At 42.6% G+C, this 18,713-nt stretch overlaps 1 protein-coding gene across 10 annotated transcripts in view; it reads left to right on the top strand.

The window, feature by feature from the left end:
- Window positions 1-16,525, top strand: part of LOC110522086 (collagen alpha-1(XII) chain) — a 90,141-nt gene extending 73,616 nt beyond the window's left edge. For 8 of the 10 annotated variants that reach the window (XM_090232433.1, XM_090232432.1, XM_090232431.1 and 5 more), the window contains 15 exons: window positions 4,941-5,099; window positions 5,379-5,456; window positions 7,161-7,247; window positions 7,691-7,744; window positions 8,165-8,260; window positions 8,855-8,908; window positions 10,225-10,278; window positions 10,393-10,446; window positions 11,002-11,073; window positions 11,214-11,249; window positions 11,353-11,419; window positions 11,532-11,717; window positions 12,359-12,427; window positions 13,894-14,064; window positions 15,589-16,525. In XM_090232433.1, the coding sequence (XP_090088559.1) occupies window positions 4,941-5,099; window positions 5,379-5,456; window positions 7,161-7,247; window positions 7,691-7,744; window positions 8,165-8,260; window positions 8,855-8,908; window positions 10,225-10,278; window positions 10,393-10,446; window positions 11,002-11,073; window positions 11,214-11,249; window positions 11,353-11,419; window positions 11,532-11,717; window positions 12,359-12,427; window positions 13,894-14,064; window positions 15,589-15,710 (1,359 nt within the window). In that variant the 3' untranslated portion in view covers window positions 15,711-16,525. Of the gene's footprint in view, window positions 1-4,940; window positions 5,100-5,378; window positions 5,457-7,160; window positions 7,248-7,690; window positions 7,745-8,164; window positions 8,261-8,854; window positions 8,909-10,224; window positions 10,279-10,392; window positions 10,447-11,001; window positions 11,074-11,213; window positions 11,250-11,352; window positions 11,420-11,531; window positions 11,718-12,358; window positions 12,428-13,893; window positions 14,065-14,322 lie in introns of all 10 variants that reach the window. The other 2 variants (XM_090232429.1, XM_036975633.2) reach the window with 1 other exon arrangement.
- The last annotated feature ends 2,188 nt before the right edge of the window (window positions 16,526-18,713 follow it).

Genomic DNA, 18,713 nt, shown 5'->3' with positions numbered 1-18,713 from the left:
TAAGTTGTAGCCTGAGGGAGGGAGACCATTAAAGATTAACCATAGGCAGTCTGTGTATACTCTGTGCATTAAGAGCTATATGGAAGTACTTCCCGCTGGTATTTACTGGAGTTTCCATTTACCATAAGGTCAGAGCCGTGTGCTCATAGGGGCTGTGGACATAGTCATTTAACAACGCTATCACAAACATTCACTAGAATCTATAAGTCCTTTTGCGGAGACCATTAAAATGTACTGCTAGTCGCTGCTTGGCGTGCTAGTCTGGAAAATATTGGGTCACTGCTATAACTATTAAATAATTACATCAGAGAGGCAGTGGAATGCCAGGCTGGGGGGAGGTTTTTCTGCCTGCCTTTCTCTCGCTCGCTCTCTCTTTCTCTCGCTCGCTCTCTCTTTCTCTCTCTTTCTCTATCGCTATCCCATTTTTGGCTCTGCTGCCGTTTCTCTGCCTGGATGTTGGATGCAAGCCTTGCCTCTGTTGCCTCTGGTAGCCGACCGCAGGGGAATTCTCGCCGTTGCTGTAGGGGCGGCGACTCTGTTCTGCGGTTTACCTCCCAGCATGGTTATGTATGCTGTATCTGTCCCAGTCTTCCAGCATGGTTATGTATGCACTATCTCTCCCAGTGTTGTCCAGCTGGGCTCAAAAGTAGTGCTCTAAGAATTTGTTCTTAACTGACTTGCCTAGTTAAATTTAAAAAAAATGTAAATCAAGTGTAAGGAATAGGGTGCCATTTGGAACGCAAGCTAGGAAATTTCCAGCTCCCACTTGGGGACAGGACCTCAACCACACTTCTTACAGTGACAGACTCACAGACAGACAGTAATGAGTAGGGATTGAGTAGGGTAAGCGCTTTTCACTTGTAATTTCCCTCAGTCAGTGTAGCGGTTGAAACTTTCCTTTGCAGGATGCATAATGTATTTTTAAGAAGTAGATGACCGTGTCAGTTACAGAACTGGTGACTTATAGAACCCACTCTTCTCTCCCCGCTGCCAGAATATGCAGCATAAACAAACACAATTTAGATGGGCTAGCTTGAACCCAGACTCTCACTCCCTTATTTGATTGATGTCCTGGTTTGTTTTCTTAGCCAACTCTGGCAGGTTTAGGAGAGTGTTGTGTGGTGAGGAGGGCTATGGGCTTTTAAACAGCCGGGTTGCACTGCTTCACCGCAAGGCTGATTTACCTCGACCTAAGCAGTCAGGAAATTGCTAATTCAGCGTTTGAAAGGTCTTAGTTACCGCCGATGATACAAAATTCCCTAAAATAGGTTTAACAGATGTGCTCCACTGAAGAAATTGGGAACCTCCTGTGTGTATATTGGGTCAAAATACAATTCCATTATATCAGTCAGTAAAAAAAATCCTCACTGCTACTATTGTATAAGCCACTTGTTTTCAAACTTTTCTTACCCAGGGACCCCTGCCCAGGCAAACCGGCGACCCAGGAACCCCCATCATATCTTAGTAAAAAATACAATCACATGAATGAATGATGAATGATAATGGCAAATAAAAGTAATCAACATTTTAGAATGAACCGATTTGGTAGACAGTTTCATTATTTTGACCTCCCCGCAGTTCATTGGAAGAGGAAGTGTAAACTCAAACATAGTCTATTAGCTAGATAGATAAAGGTATCTTGGCGGTTTAGAGAAAATTGTACTGAAAAAAAATCCTCAAACATTAGAACAAAATCAATAGCCATATGCCCTGAATGCAGTTATTTGTTTCTCTCCCTGACTGTCAAGCTTTTATTTGATTGTTAGTTTTCAAAGACGGTATTCTAAAAATATATACATCGTTTAATATATTTTATGGGTCGGCAGTGGGGGCAGCTTTAATAAATCCACTTAAGGATCAGCCCCTTTTTTTCAATTTTCACCTAAAATGACATACCCAAATCTAACTGCCTGTAGCTCAGGACCTGAAGCAAGGATATGCATATTCTTGATACCATTTGAAAGGAAACACTTTGAAATTTGTGGAAATGTGAAATTAATGTAGGAGAATATAACACATTAGATCTGGTAAAAGATAATACTTTTTTAAAAAGTGTTTTTTTTTGTACCATCTTTGAAATTCAAGAGAAATGCCATAATGAATCAGTCTAGCCCAGGCGCAATTTAGACTTTGGCCACTAGATGGCAGCAGTGTATGTGCAAAGTTTTAGACTGATCCAATGAACTACTGCATATCTATTTAAAATGTTGTATCAAGACTGCCCAAATGTGCCTAGTTGGTTTATTCATACATTTTCAAGTTCATAATTGTGCATTCTCCTCAAACAATAGCATGGTATTATTTCATTGTAATAGCTACTGTAAATTGGACAGTGCAGTTAAATTAACAAGAATTTAAGCTTTCTGCCCATATCCTGGGCTTTTTTGGGGTTTCTTACAACCTCATGCTAATGAGGTGAGCACGAGGACGGGTCACCGATTCTGTATTAAACTTACTCTTGAAAGTTGTAGTAGTAGAATGCACAAGGGGCAATTTCCAAATTGGGTAGGACATCATCAGTTCCTCTTGTCCTGTTAGTCATTACATACCTTAGAGAGCTATTTATAATTTGTCAGAAGTGTCCAGATCTAGGAATAGTTTTTTTATTTAGTTTTGTTAGCCCATAGATATTGTTGTAATTTTTAGTCACTCAAATATATCATGAATACACATGCGAGAAAATTTGCTTTAAAATAGCAACATTTTCTTTGCACTCCATGACAAAATGTGTAGAATTGCAGGAAATAAGCCTAAGAATTTTCTATACAGAAAAAAATATGTAATTTTCTCCATATTAAAGGGGTAGTTTGAAATTTTGATGAACAGGAACAGCCAGCATGCTAACTGTTCCTGTAGACTTCCAGTCAGTGCGCTAAAGCTAGCTAGAAACTACCTTTAACTTCCTTCATATTGGATGCAGAGAAATAAAAATGTTATCCATGGTGTTATGTTGCAGCTAGCAAAAAAATAAAAATTGCGGACCCTGTTCAGTGCCCATTTGGTGCAATATGCAGACAGTCTGTAACCCAGTTTGAAAACCCCTGGTATAAACCATCTCTATTTGCCTGTTTCTGATGACAGTTTGAATGCTTTGTTCTCTCGCCAGTAACCCTTTCTTTCAACTAAGATTACGGTAAGCATATAGTAGGTTTAGCAGACCCTCAGGAATCAAACTCTAAAGCAGTTTCTTAAACTATGATTAATAGCCGTTTTGGAGTTCGTTTAAATATCCACAAAGATGATAAATGAGTGTTGACATACCCTGACAGTATGGACTCTGCTTTTCATCATGCTGAAAGTATCAAACATTTTAATTCGTTATCTAAAACCACTGTCTTGTGTTTGGATAATACAATAACAACCTAATGCATATTGTACCAAATACTCAAATAAAGGCATATGGATTTCATGGAAGCTTGAGTCAGTGAGCAAAACGCAAACCATATGTAGACCAAATGGATAGAGAACACCCAAGACTTGTGAATGAAAAGGCTAATACATGTTAGGTGATGGTCATGTCAGAGAGAGAGAGAGAGGATATGGTCATATGATAGTAGAAGGTCTGGGAGGAGCTGTATAATCTGTCCCAGTCACTGACCAGAGGTCAAGGGAAACTCCGACATCTGTAACTTGGATGTCACATCAGTGAGCTCACCGGGAATGCCATCTTTACGGTCCTGCCTGCTGCACACAACATTGTTTGGGGTTACGATAGCATCTTAGTATCCCTTTTCTTAGAGTTTAAGGTTTTGTGTGTCTGATTATTGATGGGCGACAAGGTGAGATTTGTTGTATTGCTGTTTCTGAATGGCTCAGCCCAAGGTCTTAAACTGGAGACAGTCTGAGGCTGTGTAGAGCATTCCTAGAGGTGCTGCATTTCTTCTTCACGCTAGAGCGCTGATGATGATGTCATTTCCTTGAGCCGAGTTGCTTTCTCACAGTACCGTTGCCTTATTTACCCTCTTGCTGTCCAAAATAGACTCACAGTTTCCATAAATTACGAAGCGTGCTCCGCTGTCTGTCTGCATGCTCTCCGAGAAGAATCCTGAGATACGAGTTTCCTCTGCTCGTGGTCGGCTAAACATAGCTGTACATTTGTCGACCACAATGAATTAAACAGTGTGTGGTTGTCAAACCTCTGGGGCTGACTCCATGGCTCGGTACTGTACAGTATCATTTTGCATGCTCAGTAAGAATGTGGTTACTGGGCTACAGCTGAACTCCCCAGAACAGCAGCTAGCCTCTCAAAGCTTGGCAATATAGGGAAAGGGTGAAAAGGGAGCACTTCTTATGCCGCGCCACAAAACATCATCAGAAAATGTGGTGAGGTCGATCTGAGTCAGGACTAGCAACGCAGTGTGTACATTGACTCTGTGAAACACAGTGGTGGAAAGACTCATCCTTGGTGTGCACCACATCACTTTAAACCCATCACCGCAAAGTAAACGAGACAGATGATTGGATGGCGGTGCTCTGTAAATCAGTAGGCAAGCAAAACAGCTGATCCGGCATTGCCTAACTGTGTTCTACCACACTCGCTCAATCTTACTGATGATATGACATGCTATATGACTAATGTTATGTATTTAACAGTGAATGGAGATGACATCGATGGAATTTTGGTGATCATCTTATCCTGAGCGTATCTTACCCTGTGTGTACTTTTAGGATATTCTACATCATCGGAACACATTGAAATCATGTTTGTGTGCTGCTCTTGTTATTGTACTCTGGCCTATCTCTTTTGGAGAGATTCAAGGCACAACACATCAAGGAGAGGAAATAACACATCCAAATACACCCTGTGTCTCTCTGTGCTCTGTTGCCAACCCCAGATAACCCAATGATTTGCAGAGTTTTAGGATAGACAGCAGACGTTCCTAGACGAAAGTATGTCCTGGACGAAGAATGTAACAACTCTCAATCTTTTCTGTCTGCAGCTCCACATCCTTGTTTCCCCCACCAATGTCAAGCTGAACCTCGACTGCCAAGAGGTGGCGGACAAGGAGATTAAGGAAGCTGGAAACACGTCCACGGACGGCTATCAAGTTCTGGGAAAAATGTCCAAGTCCATTGGCTCCAAGGGTGAATCTGCAACTGTAAGTGAACTGTCATACAACATCAAAGGATATGGACCTACAAGCCTACTAGCATGACGGTTTTAGTGCTCCTGTGTATCTGAGTGCTGTTATGACAGGAGGAAGCCTCGAAGCTCACTCCCTCCAACACAGTGCATCCCAAGTGGAATGTGCCTGTTATCCTTATCTGATGCTCTGCGGGCTCTCTGTCTCCACGTTCTCCTTGTTTTCTTATTTTATATTTTGGGATGCGGAGGAAGTATGTAAAGTTTCCTTATTTTTTTTCCCCCTGTTCCACAGTTCCAGCTCCAGATGTTCGATATAGTGTGCACCCTGGGCTGGACGAGCAGAGACAGATGCTGTGACCTTCCGTCTATGGTGAGTAAGAGGAGCCTCACTGGACCTCCGCTGAAATTTCCCCAAGGTACAGATCTAGGATCAGCTTCCTCTCCCCCCAACCCTAACCTTAACCATCAGTGGGGGAAAATGCCGATCAGTGACTAGGGGCAACTTCACCCTACACCTGGACCTCCCTGGAGGGGAGAGGTGGGACAACTTAACAGGCTGCAAAAAAAAGCTCTTGAGCAGTCTGTAAGCATCTTCACTGACCCAACTCCATAGTCCTCTTGACACCTGTTGAGCCTCTGAGTGTGTGTGTGCCTTCGGCCTGGCATGAGTGTCCGTGACTGAGATCGTGTGTGTGTGTGTGTGTGTGTGTGTGTGTGTGTGTGTGTTTTTGTGCGTGCGTGTGAACATGTGCGTATTAGACAATGCATCACGCTTGTCTCACCTTTTAACACGGCAGCAAACAGACGCATATCCATCGAACATCTCTGCTTTAGGACATGCTTACCTCATCCTGAACACGTGAAGAGGAACAATGGAAAAACAAGCCGGTATTTTCTGAGCCGTGTCTTGGATTCTAATGCTGTCCTGATAACTTGTATAACAGATGCAGTAAGAGTGAAACGGCATCCCTACAAATCCGATTCCAAATGGTCAAATCATGTGCAGACAGAAAGCTTCGTATATTTCACTCAACCTATGGAAAAGTGAATGGCGAGCAGCTACGTATGGCATGATTAGCACTTGACTAACCACCCCTAGGCAGTTGTTCTCTCTAATATGTCAAAGTCGGAGCTGAATGAAAAAGTGCCTCATTACAGAGCACATTCTGTCAGCAGAAAAAGAACGTTCATCAGTTAGAACAGGAAATCTCTTCTTTTTTTTCCTTCTTAAATTATTCAAACTCTTGGAAGATGGATGTTTCAATGGATGTTTGTGAGGCACATTCATTTTACAATCCTAGTTGGCCATTCTATAATTATGGTCTCCTGTCCTGACTGTTAAAGAACCATGACTGGGTTTAAATGGCCCATTGAAGCTGCAGCTCAGCTTCAAACACCTTTTGTCAAGGAGAGAGTGTTGCTGATTTGCAGATACGCTGTCCCAGAGCCCGGCCGGTAGGCGGAGAAGCAACGCCCGTCGACTGTAAAGGCATCCCAACTTTGAACGGGCTTCAACAATACGTACATCCAACAGAAAACAATGCCAAACTGTCAAGACAATGCCCCTGTTTGATCTGGACTTTCTCGCTGTTGTTCCGCCAGAGAGATCCAAGAACACGCCTCTGTTTCAACAAATCAGAGCTGCACAATCACTGTCGGTTGGACACCCAGAATGTGTTTTTAATGTGTTTCATGTCTTGTGGGTAGGGCTTACAACAATGGACTTCCTGGAAACTCAGGCTGTATAGGGTTGCATGCCAACACATCTGCCTGATTAGAGTTGTTCTATAAAATATTGCTCTTATCTAGTGCGCATGTACTTCATCAGTTTGTCTTCCTTGAGATATACCGTACTGCTGGTACAAACTTAATAACATTTAATCAATCAAAATAATCCGTATTATCCTGTAACCTCCTGACCCTTCCTCTGCTTACATTCACATTACATTTCGGTCATTTAGCAGACACTTTTATCTGGAGAGACTTACAGTCAGTAATGGGTCTGTGTTTTAGCCCAACTCCTAGTATTTGCAGCTCACCACTTCTCTTTGTCTGTTCCCTCCCCTGTTATCAGAGAGAAGAGTCCAAGTGCCCGTCCCTCCCCAACGCCTGCACATGTACCTCGGAAAGCACAGGACCCCAGGGAACACAGGGGGCAGTGGTAAGCACCAGATACACCCACTACACTCTCTATTTGTCTCCAAATAGCACTCTGTTCCCTATTTAGTGCACTACTTCTGATCAGGGCCCATAAGGCACTACATAGGGAATAGGGTTGCATTTAGGACTGGTTTTCCTTCCATCTCTATGCTGCAGGCCAGGGTTTCCAGTGAACTCATTGATCTGCCGATCGAAAAGTATCTTTTTGACACATTTTGATTTATGTACTGTACAGTTGCCTCTGACATACATGCATTCATTATGTAGGACTGAGTGTACAATGCACAACAAAAAGTTGGCTTGTATTTGTATTTTAAAAGGGCAAGCCAGAAGGAAACTACAGTGATGATTATGAAGCCCCCAGGGAGGGAGTATCCATCATGAGTATGGGTCTGAGCTTCTGGACACCCGGTGCTAACTTGACAAATGATCTTTCTTCACCAGGGCGCACCCGGTAGCAAAGGTCCCCGGGGTGAAAGAGGAGAGACTGGCCCGGCTGTAAGTACCTCACTAACCTCACCTCTCAGATTCCCTCTTTAGGACTGCAGGGCTATAACCGACGGCAGGCAAGTCATAAAGTGGTCAAGGCATTTGACACAGTTTGGAGAATGTGGGATATTGGAGACTCCTTAAAGCTTTTTGTGCTCTTGATGAAAACTGAGAACTGTTTACAGTTTCATGGCTTTGAAGAGGAAGGAACACATCTGAATTCACTTATTAGGAGTATGTCAGTCTTCTCGAAATTTCAGGGTGGCTTGGTTTGACAGTGTAGGCATTCCACGGTTTCTGGTGCCTTCTTCCAGAGATTGCAACAGTAGCGTGTTTGACTGCACTGCTATTTTCAGTCTGGAGATCTCAATAGCAGCATTCTTTCCAGCTCTAATTGATTCTTATCTCTTGTCTTTGTTTCTCTGATAGGGTCCAATTGGACCGCGTGGAGATACAGGATTGCCAGGACCTATGGGTCTGCCTGGCCCTCAAGGATCTAGCGGGCTGTCTATTCCAGGAGAAGCTGTGAGTCTCACTCTTACACTGAACACTCCACACTCACACATTCCACACGCCACATACCCTCCCCTCTCCCCAGCCACGGGCGTTGCTGCTGCGCACGACTCGTTTCCAGCAGTTACACGTAAATCCCACGATGCCGCCACACACCGAATAGGAATCATTTTGTCCGTTCATTATGTAAGGAAATCACAAGCTGCAGAGTAATTGTGGCAGAGGCCTGTTGAGCCTGCATTTCTTCATGTCTAGGGATATGTTAAACCAGCCTAATCTCAATGCATCTCAATGCAGCTCAGTGCTACATTAATCACCCCTGGGATTTCCTTCGCTGAAAAGCACCCAAACTCAAGACGAATGTTTATCCACTTCTTCACCAAAAAAAAAAGGAATTTGCCATTAGACTGTTCAGACATCACCAATACACTTCCACACATCTCACACAGAACTCTCATCACAGCGTGTTTATCTTGGGTTCAAGACAGATTGGCACAACACATTTTCTTAGATCTGTCACCTGAAGGTTAGTGAGTGTTGAGTTTGGAGGAAGTATTATGTTGTTATCCACTGAGTGTGAATGTGTTTCTCCCTCCGCTGTTTCAGGGCCGCCAAGGACCGAAGGGAGAAGCTGGTGATTCTGGGCTACCTGGACAGAAAGTGAGTGCTGCTTTGGCTCACCGGCCTGGCTGTGGTTTAGAACAGTAAATCGGCAATAATTCACAGGGTACAGATATTCTGCTTCTCTGGCCTCTCTTCATGTGGCAAGCCACAGACAATATTTCACATGAGGAGAACTCACAAAGAGGCAGGTTGAGATTCCCAAATTTGTATTGAATCTTTCTTGAAGTTAAGAATAACTGAGTGGAAAACAAATCACCTTGATATACAACGCTTCTTAACCAGGGGCTTCTGGTTAGGCTGTGCACATTAGGCCTTCCTGTTTGTGTCAGTTGTACTGTGGTCCATACAAAGCGGATGAGGTGATATAGAATGGAATAATGGAAAATCCAGATTCATGAACACCCGTCTTTTTTTTTTAACACACCAAACCTCTATGATAGATGGCATCGCTACACAGAACATAATGGTAAACGAGCCTTACTCTGCTCCCATAACATAGCTGGCTCTTCTACTTCATCAATATTGACAACATTATGCGAGCCCATCAATGATTTCCAGGCCTCGCCTGTGGCGTTTTACAGAGCAACAATGCACTTCCATGTGTCGTCATACGTCTGCATTTGAGAGATCCTCTGAGATGGTTTCCATGAAACTCACAATGCCATAAACAAATAGCCCCCTCCAGTCCTCATACATGAAATGGCATCTTTGTGTTTCTAAGAAAAAGCCTGCCCCTTTTATTTACGGATTTAAAAGGAGAAGCCCCCTGTGTGTCTACCAGTACACTCAGAGTCCTTCTATGCAGAGGAGTCAATTGGGAACAAAGCCTTCCCCCTCCCTACAATTTTTGTTTTACCTCAGTTTAGAATTCATGCCGGTTTGTTGATGCCACAAGACACTGGAGAATGAATTACCAAGTGTAAAATAATGATCAATTCCAAGATAAAAGCCTTGGTGAACCCATCGCTTAAATAGATTGTGGGTAGTGTTTGCAGGTGAACATGATAGAACAGATGATAGAGTAACATGCATTTAACGACTTGCAGAGTATGCGGTCCTGATTTATAACGGCCAATAAAAACGGATCTGGAATATGTTATGCTCCCTGTACATTTTATGCGAAGCATCAAAGGCCAGAGAGGATTTGACAATACAAAAGTGAGCAGAGTTTCAGAAGAAATTTGAAATAAATGTGGAAATGTGCTGTTTGACACACAGGAAACTGGTGGTTAAATAAACTGGTTTGAGTTGGTTGGTCCAAAGGTAGGTGTCCTGTGTTAATGTGAGCTGTGAGGAAGAAATGAAGAAAGTCCAGCTCTCACGTGGGTTGTGTTTCCGCTTTTTTCCCCCAGGGTCCACCTGGGATAGCTGGGACCATCGGCCCAATCGGACCTGCTGGACCGAGGGTAAGTAAAATCAATGGGCCTTTGTCTAATGATCATGCAATGTCGTCTGTCAAATGAACTTCATCCCATCAGCTCAACTTGTTTAACTCGATTGTCTGTGTGTTGTGAATGCAGGGACCCCAAGGAAAGGAAGGACAGGCTGGATCCAGAGGTCCAACAGGCCCAATGGTATGCTCAGACAAAGTAAAGTCAGGGAGATAAAGACATTTAAGAACTGTCAAACTCAGCCTCTCCTAAACTATAGTGAAGACAGACCAGAAGTTTCTTGAGCGTAATCTGAGTGGTTATTTTGTTTGTGTCACTGTATCTGATTGGTTCTTTTGTTTGTGTCACTGTATCTGAATGGTTCTTTTGTTTGTGTCACTGTATCTGATTGGTTCTTTTGTTTGTGTCACTGTATCTGAATGGTTGTTTTGTTTGCGTCACTGTATCTGAATGGTTGTTTTGTTTGCGTCACTGTATCTGAATGGTTGTTTTGTTTGTGTCACTGTATCTGAATGGTTATTTTGTTTGTGTCACTGTTTCTGATTTGTTTCGTCCGTTGTTTGTGTCACTGGATTGATTGATTGTTTTATTTGCAAGTTTAAAAAAGTTTTTTTTAAATACAATTTTAAAACTTGACAGGGATAACAACAAAGTCGATGACTTCCCATTGTTGTCCCTTGAAGTGCCTGTTGCAATACATGTATTTGATTGGTTGTTTTTGGTCTTGTCACTATCCAGGGACCTCCTGGATCTCCTGGAATGCCTGGGGTTTCAGGAAAACCAGGAAAGCCTGGTGACACAGGTGTTTCGGTAAGCATCCACCTCACCAAATCTCATAATACAGTTCTGCATGTCATGCAAACCACTGAAAGGCAACGTTTTTGTGTCATACAGTACATACATCTGTGTGCAGTGAGATGTAACGGCCTTGTATATTCATTTCATTTCAGGGAGCCAATGGTATTAAAGGGGACAGAGGAGAGAGAGTGAGTAACATCTCCAGGGTTCTAGCTCCAAGTTGTGAACCTCAGTAAATCTCAGTAAGTCATGTATATTCATCACCAAGCCTTCCTCTCTGTTTGTTTCTAGGGCGACTTTGCTCCTCAGAACATGATGCGATCCATTGCCAGACAAGTGTGTGAGCAGATAGTAAATGGTGAGTGGGCCTTTTTTTTTCAGCACTACATTTGTAAGTACTTCTTTCACCAGAGAGAAATCAAAATGTCTGTTGCCTTCTCAGATGTTTATGTTTATCATTGTTTTTTCAGGACAAATGAGTAGAGTCAATTCCATGCTGAACCAGATTCCCAGCGGTTACCGTAGTAGCAACAACCCAGGTCCCCCCGGACCCGCTGGGCCCAGCGGTAACCAGGGTCCCCGTGGAGAGCCTGGACAGGCAGGCAGGAATGGATTCCCAGGAAGTTCAGGACAACCTGGCCAGCAAGGAGAGAGAGGTACGTCGTCAGGATGTCCATGACTGTCAGGAACCCAAGATTTCCCCTATGTTAACTGATAAAGCTGTTTATCAATAGGTTTAGCTCTAGGGTGTCAAACTCAATTCCTGGATGGCAGTATGTCTGCGGATTTTCTCTCCTCCCATGTACATGATTGACCAATTAAGGTAATTGATTATTTAGAAATTCCCCTCACCTGGTTGTCTAGGTCTTACTACAAATTGAAAGGAAGTAACAAAAACCAATAGACACATGGGCCTCCAGGAATTGACACCCCTGGCCCAGCTGTTCAGTATCAGTAGGCTTAACTAGAGTGTCTTGCTGTGTGGTATTGTCACGGTTGGAACGAAGACGGGACATTTTTCCATAGACATACCAATTCCGTCTTAGAATTGCTGCGATAGCAATGGAATGAAGCCTTCACCGACTTTTCCAAAGTCTCATCTTCACAACATATTCCATTCATCTCAGTGGTTATGTCTGTATTTCTGTGTGTCTTTCCATAGGCCTGTCTCAGACTGTTTTCAGTGGCTCAGGAAATGTCAATTCCTGTGCGCTCATAGTGGTTGCATTAGGGTTTACTCTTTGAGTGTGTGTCCTTGTCTTTGTCAGCTGTGAGTGATTTTCGATTTGTTTCCCAGGCCCTGCAGGAGAGAAGGGTGATCGAGGGACAGCAGCAGTCGGACAGCGAGGACAAAGAGGACCACCTGGTTAGTTTCACATTTTTGCTCCAGATCCATAACAATCCAGTCTTTTGTCTTTTGTCCTGCATTGCGTCACATCTGTCTTAATGGCAATACTTCTCATTCATTAACCTTAATCTCTCCGAGTGATTCGCATGGCGTCATATTCTTTGGTAGAATCAGGGGAAATCAATCATTACTTTGCTCTAGCTGCAGTAATGGGGGTCATTCTGGCCACATCTCTCATTTTAAGCTGGATGTGTCACTATGAATTGAACCATTTCTCCCAGTTTAAATCTCCTTAGCTGTAACTACAGGCTGCTTAACCAAGCGTTGCTAAGCTCAGAGGTGTTGCCTGAAGCAGTGCTGGGGCAGCTGTGTTTAATAAATGACCAAAGCTGCCGTTCAGCATTTTCCCAGTTAAACACTCTGCCTTCTAGGGGATTTATGTTGTCTTTGTGTGTGAGGTGCTCGTACGCACAGATGTTGAAATACATTTTCTATTCACAGGTCAAATGTAAACAAAAATGTAGTATTTAAAATGATTTTTTACTTAAGTACTTTACATCACTGGGTTTATGTACATCACAGATTTAATGTACCAAACAGATTAGCAGCATCAAACTTGATATGGATAGTAACCAGAGTTGGTCCATTTCAGATGATGTGCTCGCCTTAGTCTTCGTCCATTCTAACGTCTTGAGCAGTACCACAGTCATTACAAGCTGTCGCTGATCTACGATCTCTGTCGGCACACTGGACCAGTGCGCTGACAGAGATCATAGACTGAGTTCTGAAACCAGAGATCAGACAGTGGGATTCCCATTGGTTGAACCCTGTAATGGAGCTACAGGAACAGATTCCAGCCAAACTGCCTGCCAGGCCATCCAACAATAATATGAGCTTGTCTTGCCAGGGGCCATAGAGTTGCAATACAGCTATTACAGACATCCGTTCCCACTGTAATTCAGCACGCTTCACTATAGCCACCCACTCCCTCTGAAATTCAGCACGCTTGACTAAAGTCACCCACTCCCACTGAAATGCAGCACGCGTAACTATACAGCATTGGGCTTCAAGGTCTACAAGGTCAAGACTTGGGAAGTGGTCTTGAATCAGGGAAAGGGAAATGCCCAGATTACAGGGGAAGATAGCTGATGGTGAGTCATTGTTCAGGGGCCAATCAGATGTATTTACTGAGGTCTTTCTCTCATGGTCACATAAACAACACATGTTTAAAGGACTTAGAGGACCATGGATGAGAGACTGAGGGAAACATTCCAAGCTTAGCTTTTCTAAACGTCTAGACGAAACAGAGGGGGAAAAAGGATCAACGAATGAATCCAGGGTTTTCCTTCTTCAGAAAAAAATATATATATATTTTCCAAACCGTTGTGGCAGAAACAGTTACTACACTTATAGCTCCCACTGATGTCACGGTGATGACATGCCGATGCCTTCTAATTGGTCGATTGTGATTTCTCTCTCCACAGGCCCAACAGGCGAAGCTCGGACCGGCCCTCCAGGCCCCGCAGGCTCCTCCGGGCCCCGCGGTCCTCCTGGGCGCCAAGGGTTCACAGGTATTAGGGGCCAACCTGGCACCCCTGGCTACTGTGACTCTTCCCAGTGCGTCAGCATTCCGTACAATGGACAAGGATACAGAGGTACATAACTGGAAAGGTTGATGGGCATGACATCCTCAATGACTGCATGTCACCGAAGCATGAAACATGAGTGAAACGCATGTGTAGTTACTACATAGTTATTACGTAACAGAAGTGAGTACAGTATAGGCTGACAAAATGGACATATTCCAGAAACGACTATATATAAATTGTGATAGTTCATTTTGTTAACATTTGGAGAGAAAGTAAATATTCCCATACCAACTGAAGACTAACACCTCGTTTGACCTATTTCAGGTTCACCATAGTAAACTTTCTAAATCGCCTGTGCTGCTTTCACTTTGAATTCCTGAGAGAAAAAAAAAGGCCTGCTTGCTCACGCGCTCTAGAGCTGTTTGAGGATAAGCCACCAAAGGATAAGATTAACAAGCTATGTTGAGAAAGACAAGAACAACGAGGACCGGTACTAACAACATTGTAGAGCAACTAGATCAAACAAGCACCGGTGATGACAACAACATAGTTGCCTGTTTGCATCTTGAAGCCAGAGAACGAGCAGACAAAGACCTTCTATCAGGTGGAGAAGCATGTGCAAACAAACAAACAAACAAACAAACACCAAATACTTCAACAACAACATTAACATGGTTACTCTTGAGGTGAAATCTGTAAATAAACTAATGATGCCTTGTAAATGATGTTTAAATCGCATCCACTCAATGTGGTTTTTAACACCTGTAGTTATGCTTTTGCCTTGTAACCTGCTGCTTGGTGAATGCCAACACGAATGCTTCTTTTTCTACCACGTCCCAACAAGGGATGTTTCTGTAGCATAAACACACGCAGACCGCTCAGGGCCATATTGAACCACGTGCCTTTTGTGCCGATGTGACCTTGAAGGTTTAGCTTTTCTACCTATGTACACGGCTGTAGCATTCTGAGAATCGTCATTCATTATGCTGTAGTATGCATTGATTCCAGTACCAGCTGGTTACCTCTAATGTTATGAGGAATGACCTCCCAATTCCAAAATGTATGAATAGGCTGGTGGTAGAGCTCTTACTTGATCTTTTGATATTTTGTGTTGATATTTTATAAATGAATGAGTTGCAGCAAATGGCAATGATGATTCTGTTCAATGATTAAACCCACCCGCCACTCAGACTGTACTAACATCACACAGCTATAGAAAATGCACTGAACGATTGAACCCACCCACCACTCAAACTGTATTGACATTGTATTATTAACATCACACAGACATAGAAAATGCACTGAACGATTGAACCCACCCACCACTCAAACTGTATTAACATGGTGTAATACTAACGTCACACAGATATATAAAACGCATGGAATTGTTTACTTTCTATCAGTGCCTTTTGAAAATAACATATGGAGGGACATGACCACGTCCACTCAATTGTCTTTTCACCAGTATACTGTATGTCCAAGCCTGAAAAGAAAACCTAACACAGCGATTCATTTTTGTGCATGTTGAGCCTGACATACCCTGCAAATTACACTCATGTTCAATTGGCATAAAACACTATTTCCAAGCAGACCCATATCCACCTGAGCCTGAAACCTACGTAGTCCCAATACCCGAAGAAGAAGACGACTCACAAAACGAGCGTCGAAAGAGGTCACTATCAAGAATGGAATCCAAAAGTATAGGTTCATAAAAAGAGGATGTTGTTCTTTTTTTTGTTCTTCTTGTTTTTGTTGTTGCTGTGTTCACATATGGTGTCATTAAGGGCTATGCACATTCCACTAAAAAGGGGTTTGAGACCTCTATATTTGGAAGTACCTTAAATCATATGTTGGGGGAGGGGGAAGCAAAAACATGACAAATCTGTAAGCTTGCTGTCTTCCCTATTGTGTATTTTGCTTGTAACATATCTGCATTAAGCGTTATTGAATTGCAGTGTTGGACAATGCACTCTTCATGACAAAACCATCATTCAAAGGTATTAAAGGAAAGCAAATGTTTGTTCACACAGTGTTGGGGCATCCAACAAAAAAAAACGCCTCTTTTACGGTTCATCCAAAATTACGGTTCATCCAAAATGGCTTGATTATCAAAATGTTGTTTTATTCCTATTTTATACTTTTGCCTTTTTTCTCACTTGAAAGATGGCCATTTGTTCACCATCTACCTACAGTTTTCATCTTCAGTACTGCAGTTAAACATGGCTTCCATTTTTGTAACTTTAGACAAAATATTTATCCGTTTTCTTATATCAACTCACAGCTGATTTGACCAAAAGGTGGAATTGCATGTCTGTGGTGTATATTTAGTATGGTTTGTTAATCAGAATATAGTTGTTGTCATTTGTTGTTTTATTAATATCGAATGCAGTTGGAATTTGTGTGCAAGACTATGGATATGGTATTGCTGCTTCATGTTTTAACTGCAAATTGTGAATTCCACTGCCTTATTTTCTTATTTATTTCTGAAACACAAGAGGCATTTTTCAATAAAACTACTGAAAATGTACTGTCGTGTCAATCATTATATCACACCAGCTAAATAGATGATTTTAAATATGGATTGTTTTCAGGGATATGTATTAAAACATCTACCACAATCAAATCTAGTCAACTATAATAACATTTACTTTGTTCTGGGACAAATCTGCCTATGAGGACAGGATGTCAACTCATTTTGATTGGACGCCCTGAAGGCAGAACTATTTTGTTTGGTGCTAAAGACAAAGGTCATGAGAGGTGTGGTTTAGTTTGAACAAAGAAAAAGTCAAGTGGCGAGAGAGAAAATGGCAGCAAGATTCAATGTCCAGTTAATGTATAAATTGTTAAACCATCAAGTTATGCATTTCTAACCATGTTTTTTTCTGACATTATCAGAGTATAAGTGTCTGACAGGAATTTGTAACGTGAGGACAAGTTTAGCAAATTGAGCTACTTCTTTGCCATGAGATTGATATATGGAAGGAATGAGGGGACTAGGAACAGATAAGACGAATTGGGAAAGGTACTTAACTTAGTGTAGTCAAGAGAAAATGAGCATGCTACTCTGAGCATTTTCTTTTATAAGCCACTTACAGTGCCTTGGGAAAGTATTCAGACCCCACTTTTTCCACATTTTGTTACCTTACAGCTTTATTCTAAAATTGATTAAATTGTTTTTTCCCCTCATCAACCTACACACACTACACCATAATGATGAGGCAAAAAAAAGGTTTTTAGAAATGTTTGCTCTTTTATAAAATAAAATAAACTGATTTCACATTTACATAAGTATTCAGACCCTTTACTCAGTACATTGGCAGCGATTACAGCCTTGAGTCTTCTTGGGTATGACGCTACAAGCTTGGCACACCTGTATTTGGGGAGTTTCTCCCATTCTTCTCTGGAGATCCTTGCAAGCTCTGTCAGGTTGGACGGGGAGCGTTGCTGCACAGCTATTTTCAGTTCTCTCCAGAGATGTTCAATCATGTTCAAGTCCGGGCACGGACTGGGCCACTCAAGGACATTCAGGGACTTGTCCCAAAGCCACTCCTGCGTTGTCTTGGCTGTGTGCTTAGGGTCATTGCCCTGTTGGACGGTAAAACCTTCGCCCCAGTCTGAGCTCCTGAGCACTCTGAAGCAGGTTTTCATCAAGGATCTCTCTGTACTTTGCTCCGTTCATCTTTGCCTCGATCCTGACTAGTCTCCCAGTCTCTGCTGCTGAAAAACATCCCCACAGCATGATGCTGCCACCACCATGCTTCACCGTAGGGATGGTGCCAGGTTTTCTCCAGACATGACACTTGGCATTCAGGCCAAAGAGTTCAATGTTGGTTTCATCAGACCACAGAATCTTGTTTTTCGTGGTCTGAGTCTTTAGGTGCCTCTTGGCAAACTCAAAGCTGACTGTCATGTTCCTTTTACTCAGGATTGGCATCTGTCTGGCCACTCTACCATAAAGGCCTGATTGGTGGAGTGCTGCAGAGATGGTTTTCCTTCTGGAAGGTTTTCCCATCTCCACAGAAGAACTCGAGAGCTCTGTCAGAGTGACCATCAGGTTCTTGGTCACCTCCCTGACCAAGGTCCTTCTCTCCCGATTGCTCAGTTTGGCCGGGCGGCCAGCTCAGGGAAGAGTCTTGGTGGTTTCAAACTTCTTCCATTTAAGAATGATGGAGGCCACTGTGTTCTTGGGGGACCTTCAATGCTGCAGAAATGTTTTGGTACACTTCCCCAGATCTGTGCCTCGACACAATTCTGTCTTGAAGCTCCATTGACAATTCCTTCGACCTCATGGCTTAGTTTTTGCTCTGACATGCACTGTCAACTAAGGGTCCTTATATAGACAGGTGTGTGCCTTTTCAAATCATGTCCAATCAATTGAATTTACCACCGTTGGACTCCTAAGTTGTAGAACATCTCAAGGATGATCAATGGAAACAGGACACACTTGAGTTCAATTTCAAGTCTCATAGCAAAGGGTCTGAATATTTATGTAAATAAGGTATTTCTGTTTTTTATTTGTAATCATTTAGCAAACATTTCTAAAAACCTGTCATTATGGGGTATTGTGTGTAGATTGCTGAGGATTTGTATTTATTTTATACATTTTAGATTACAGCTGTAACGTAACAAAATGTGGAAAAAGTCAGAGGGTCTGAATACTTTCCGAAGGCACTAATTAATTTCATCTGACCAATTTGCGCACCACTTTTCCTCAT

Source organism: Oncorhynchus mykiss, chromosome 4 (assembly GCF_057628025.1).
Source record: "Oncorhynchus mykiss isolate SJ-2025 chromosome 4, ASM5762802v1, whole genome shotgun sequence".
In the NCBI taxonomy this organism is placed as follows: Eukaryota; Metazoa; Chordata; class Actinopteri; order Salmoniformes; family Salmonidae; genus Oncorhynchus; species Oncorhynchus mykiss.
Note: the sequence above shows the minus strand (reverse complement) of the source record. Positions and strands in the feature narration are given on the sequence as shown.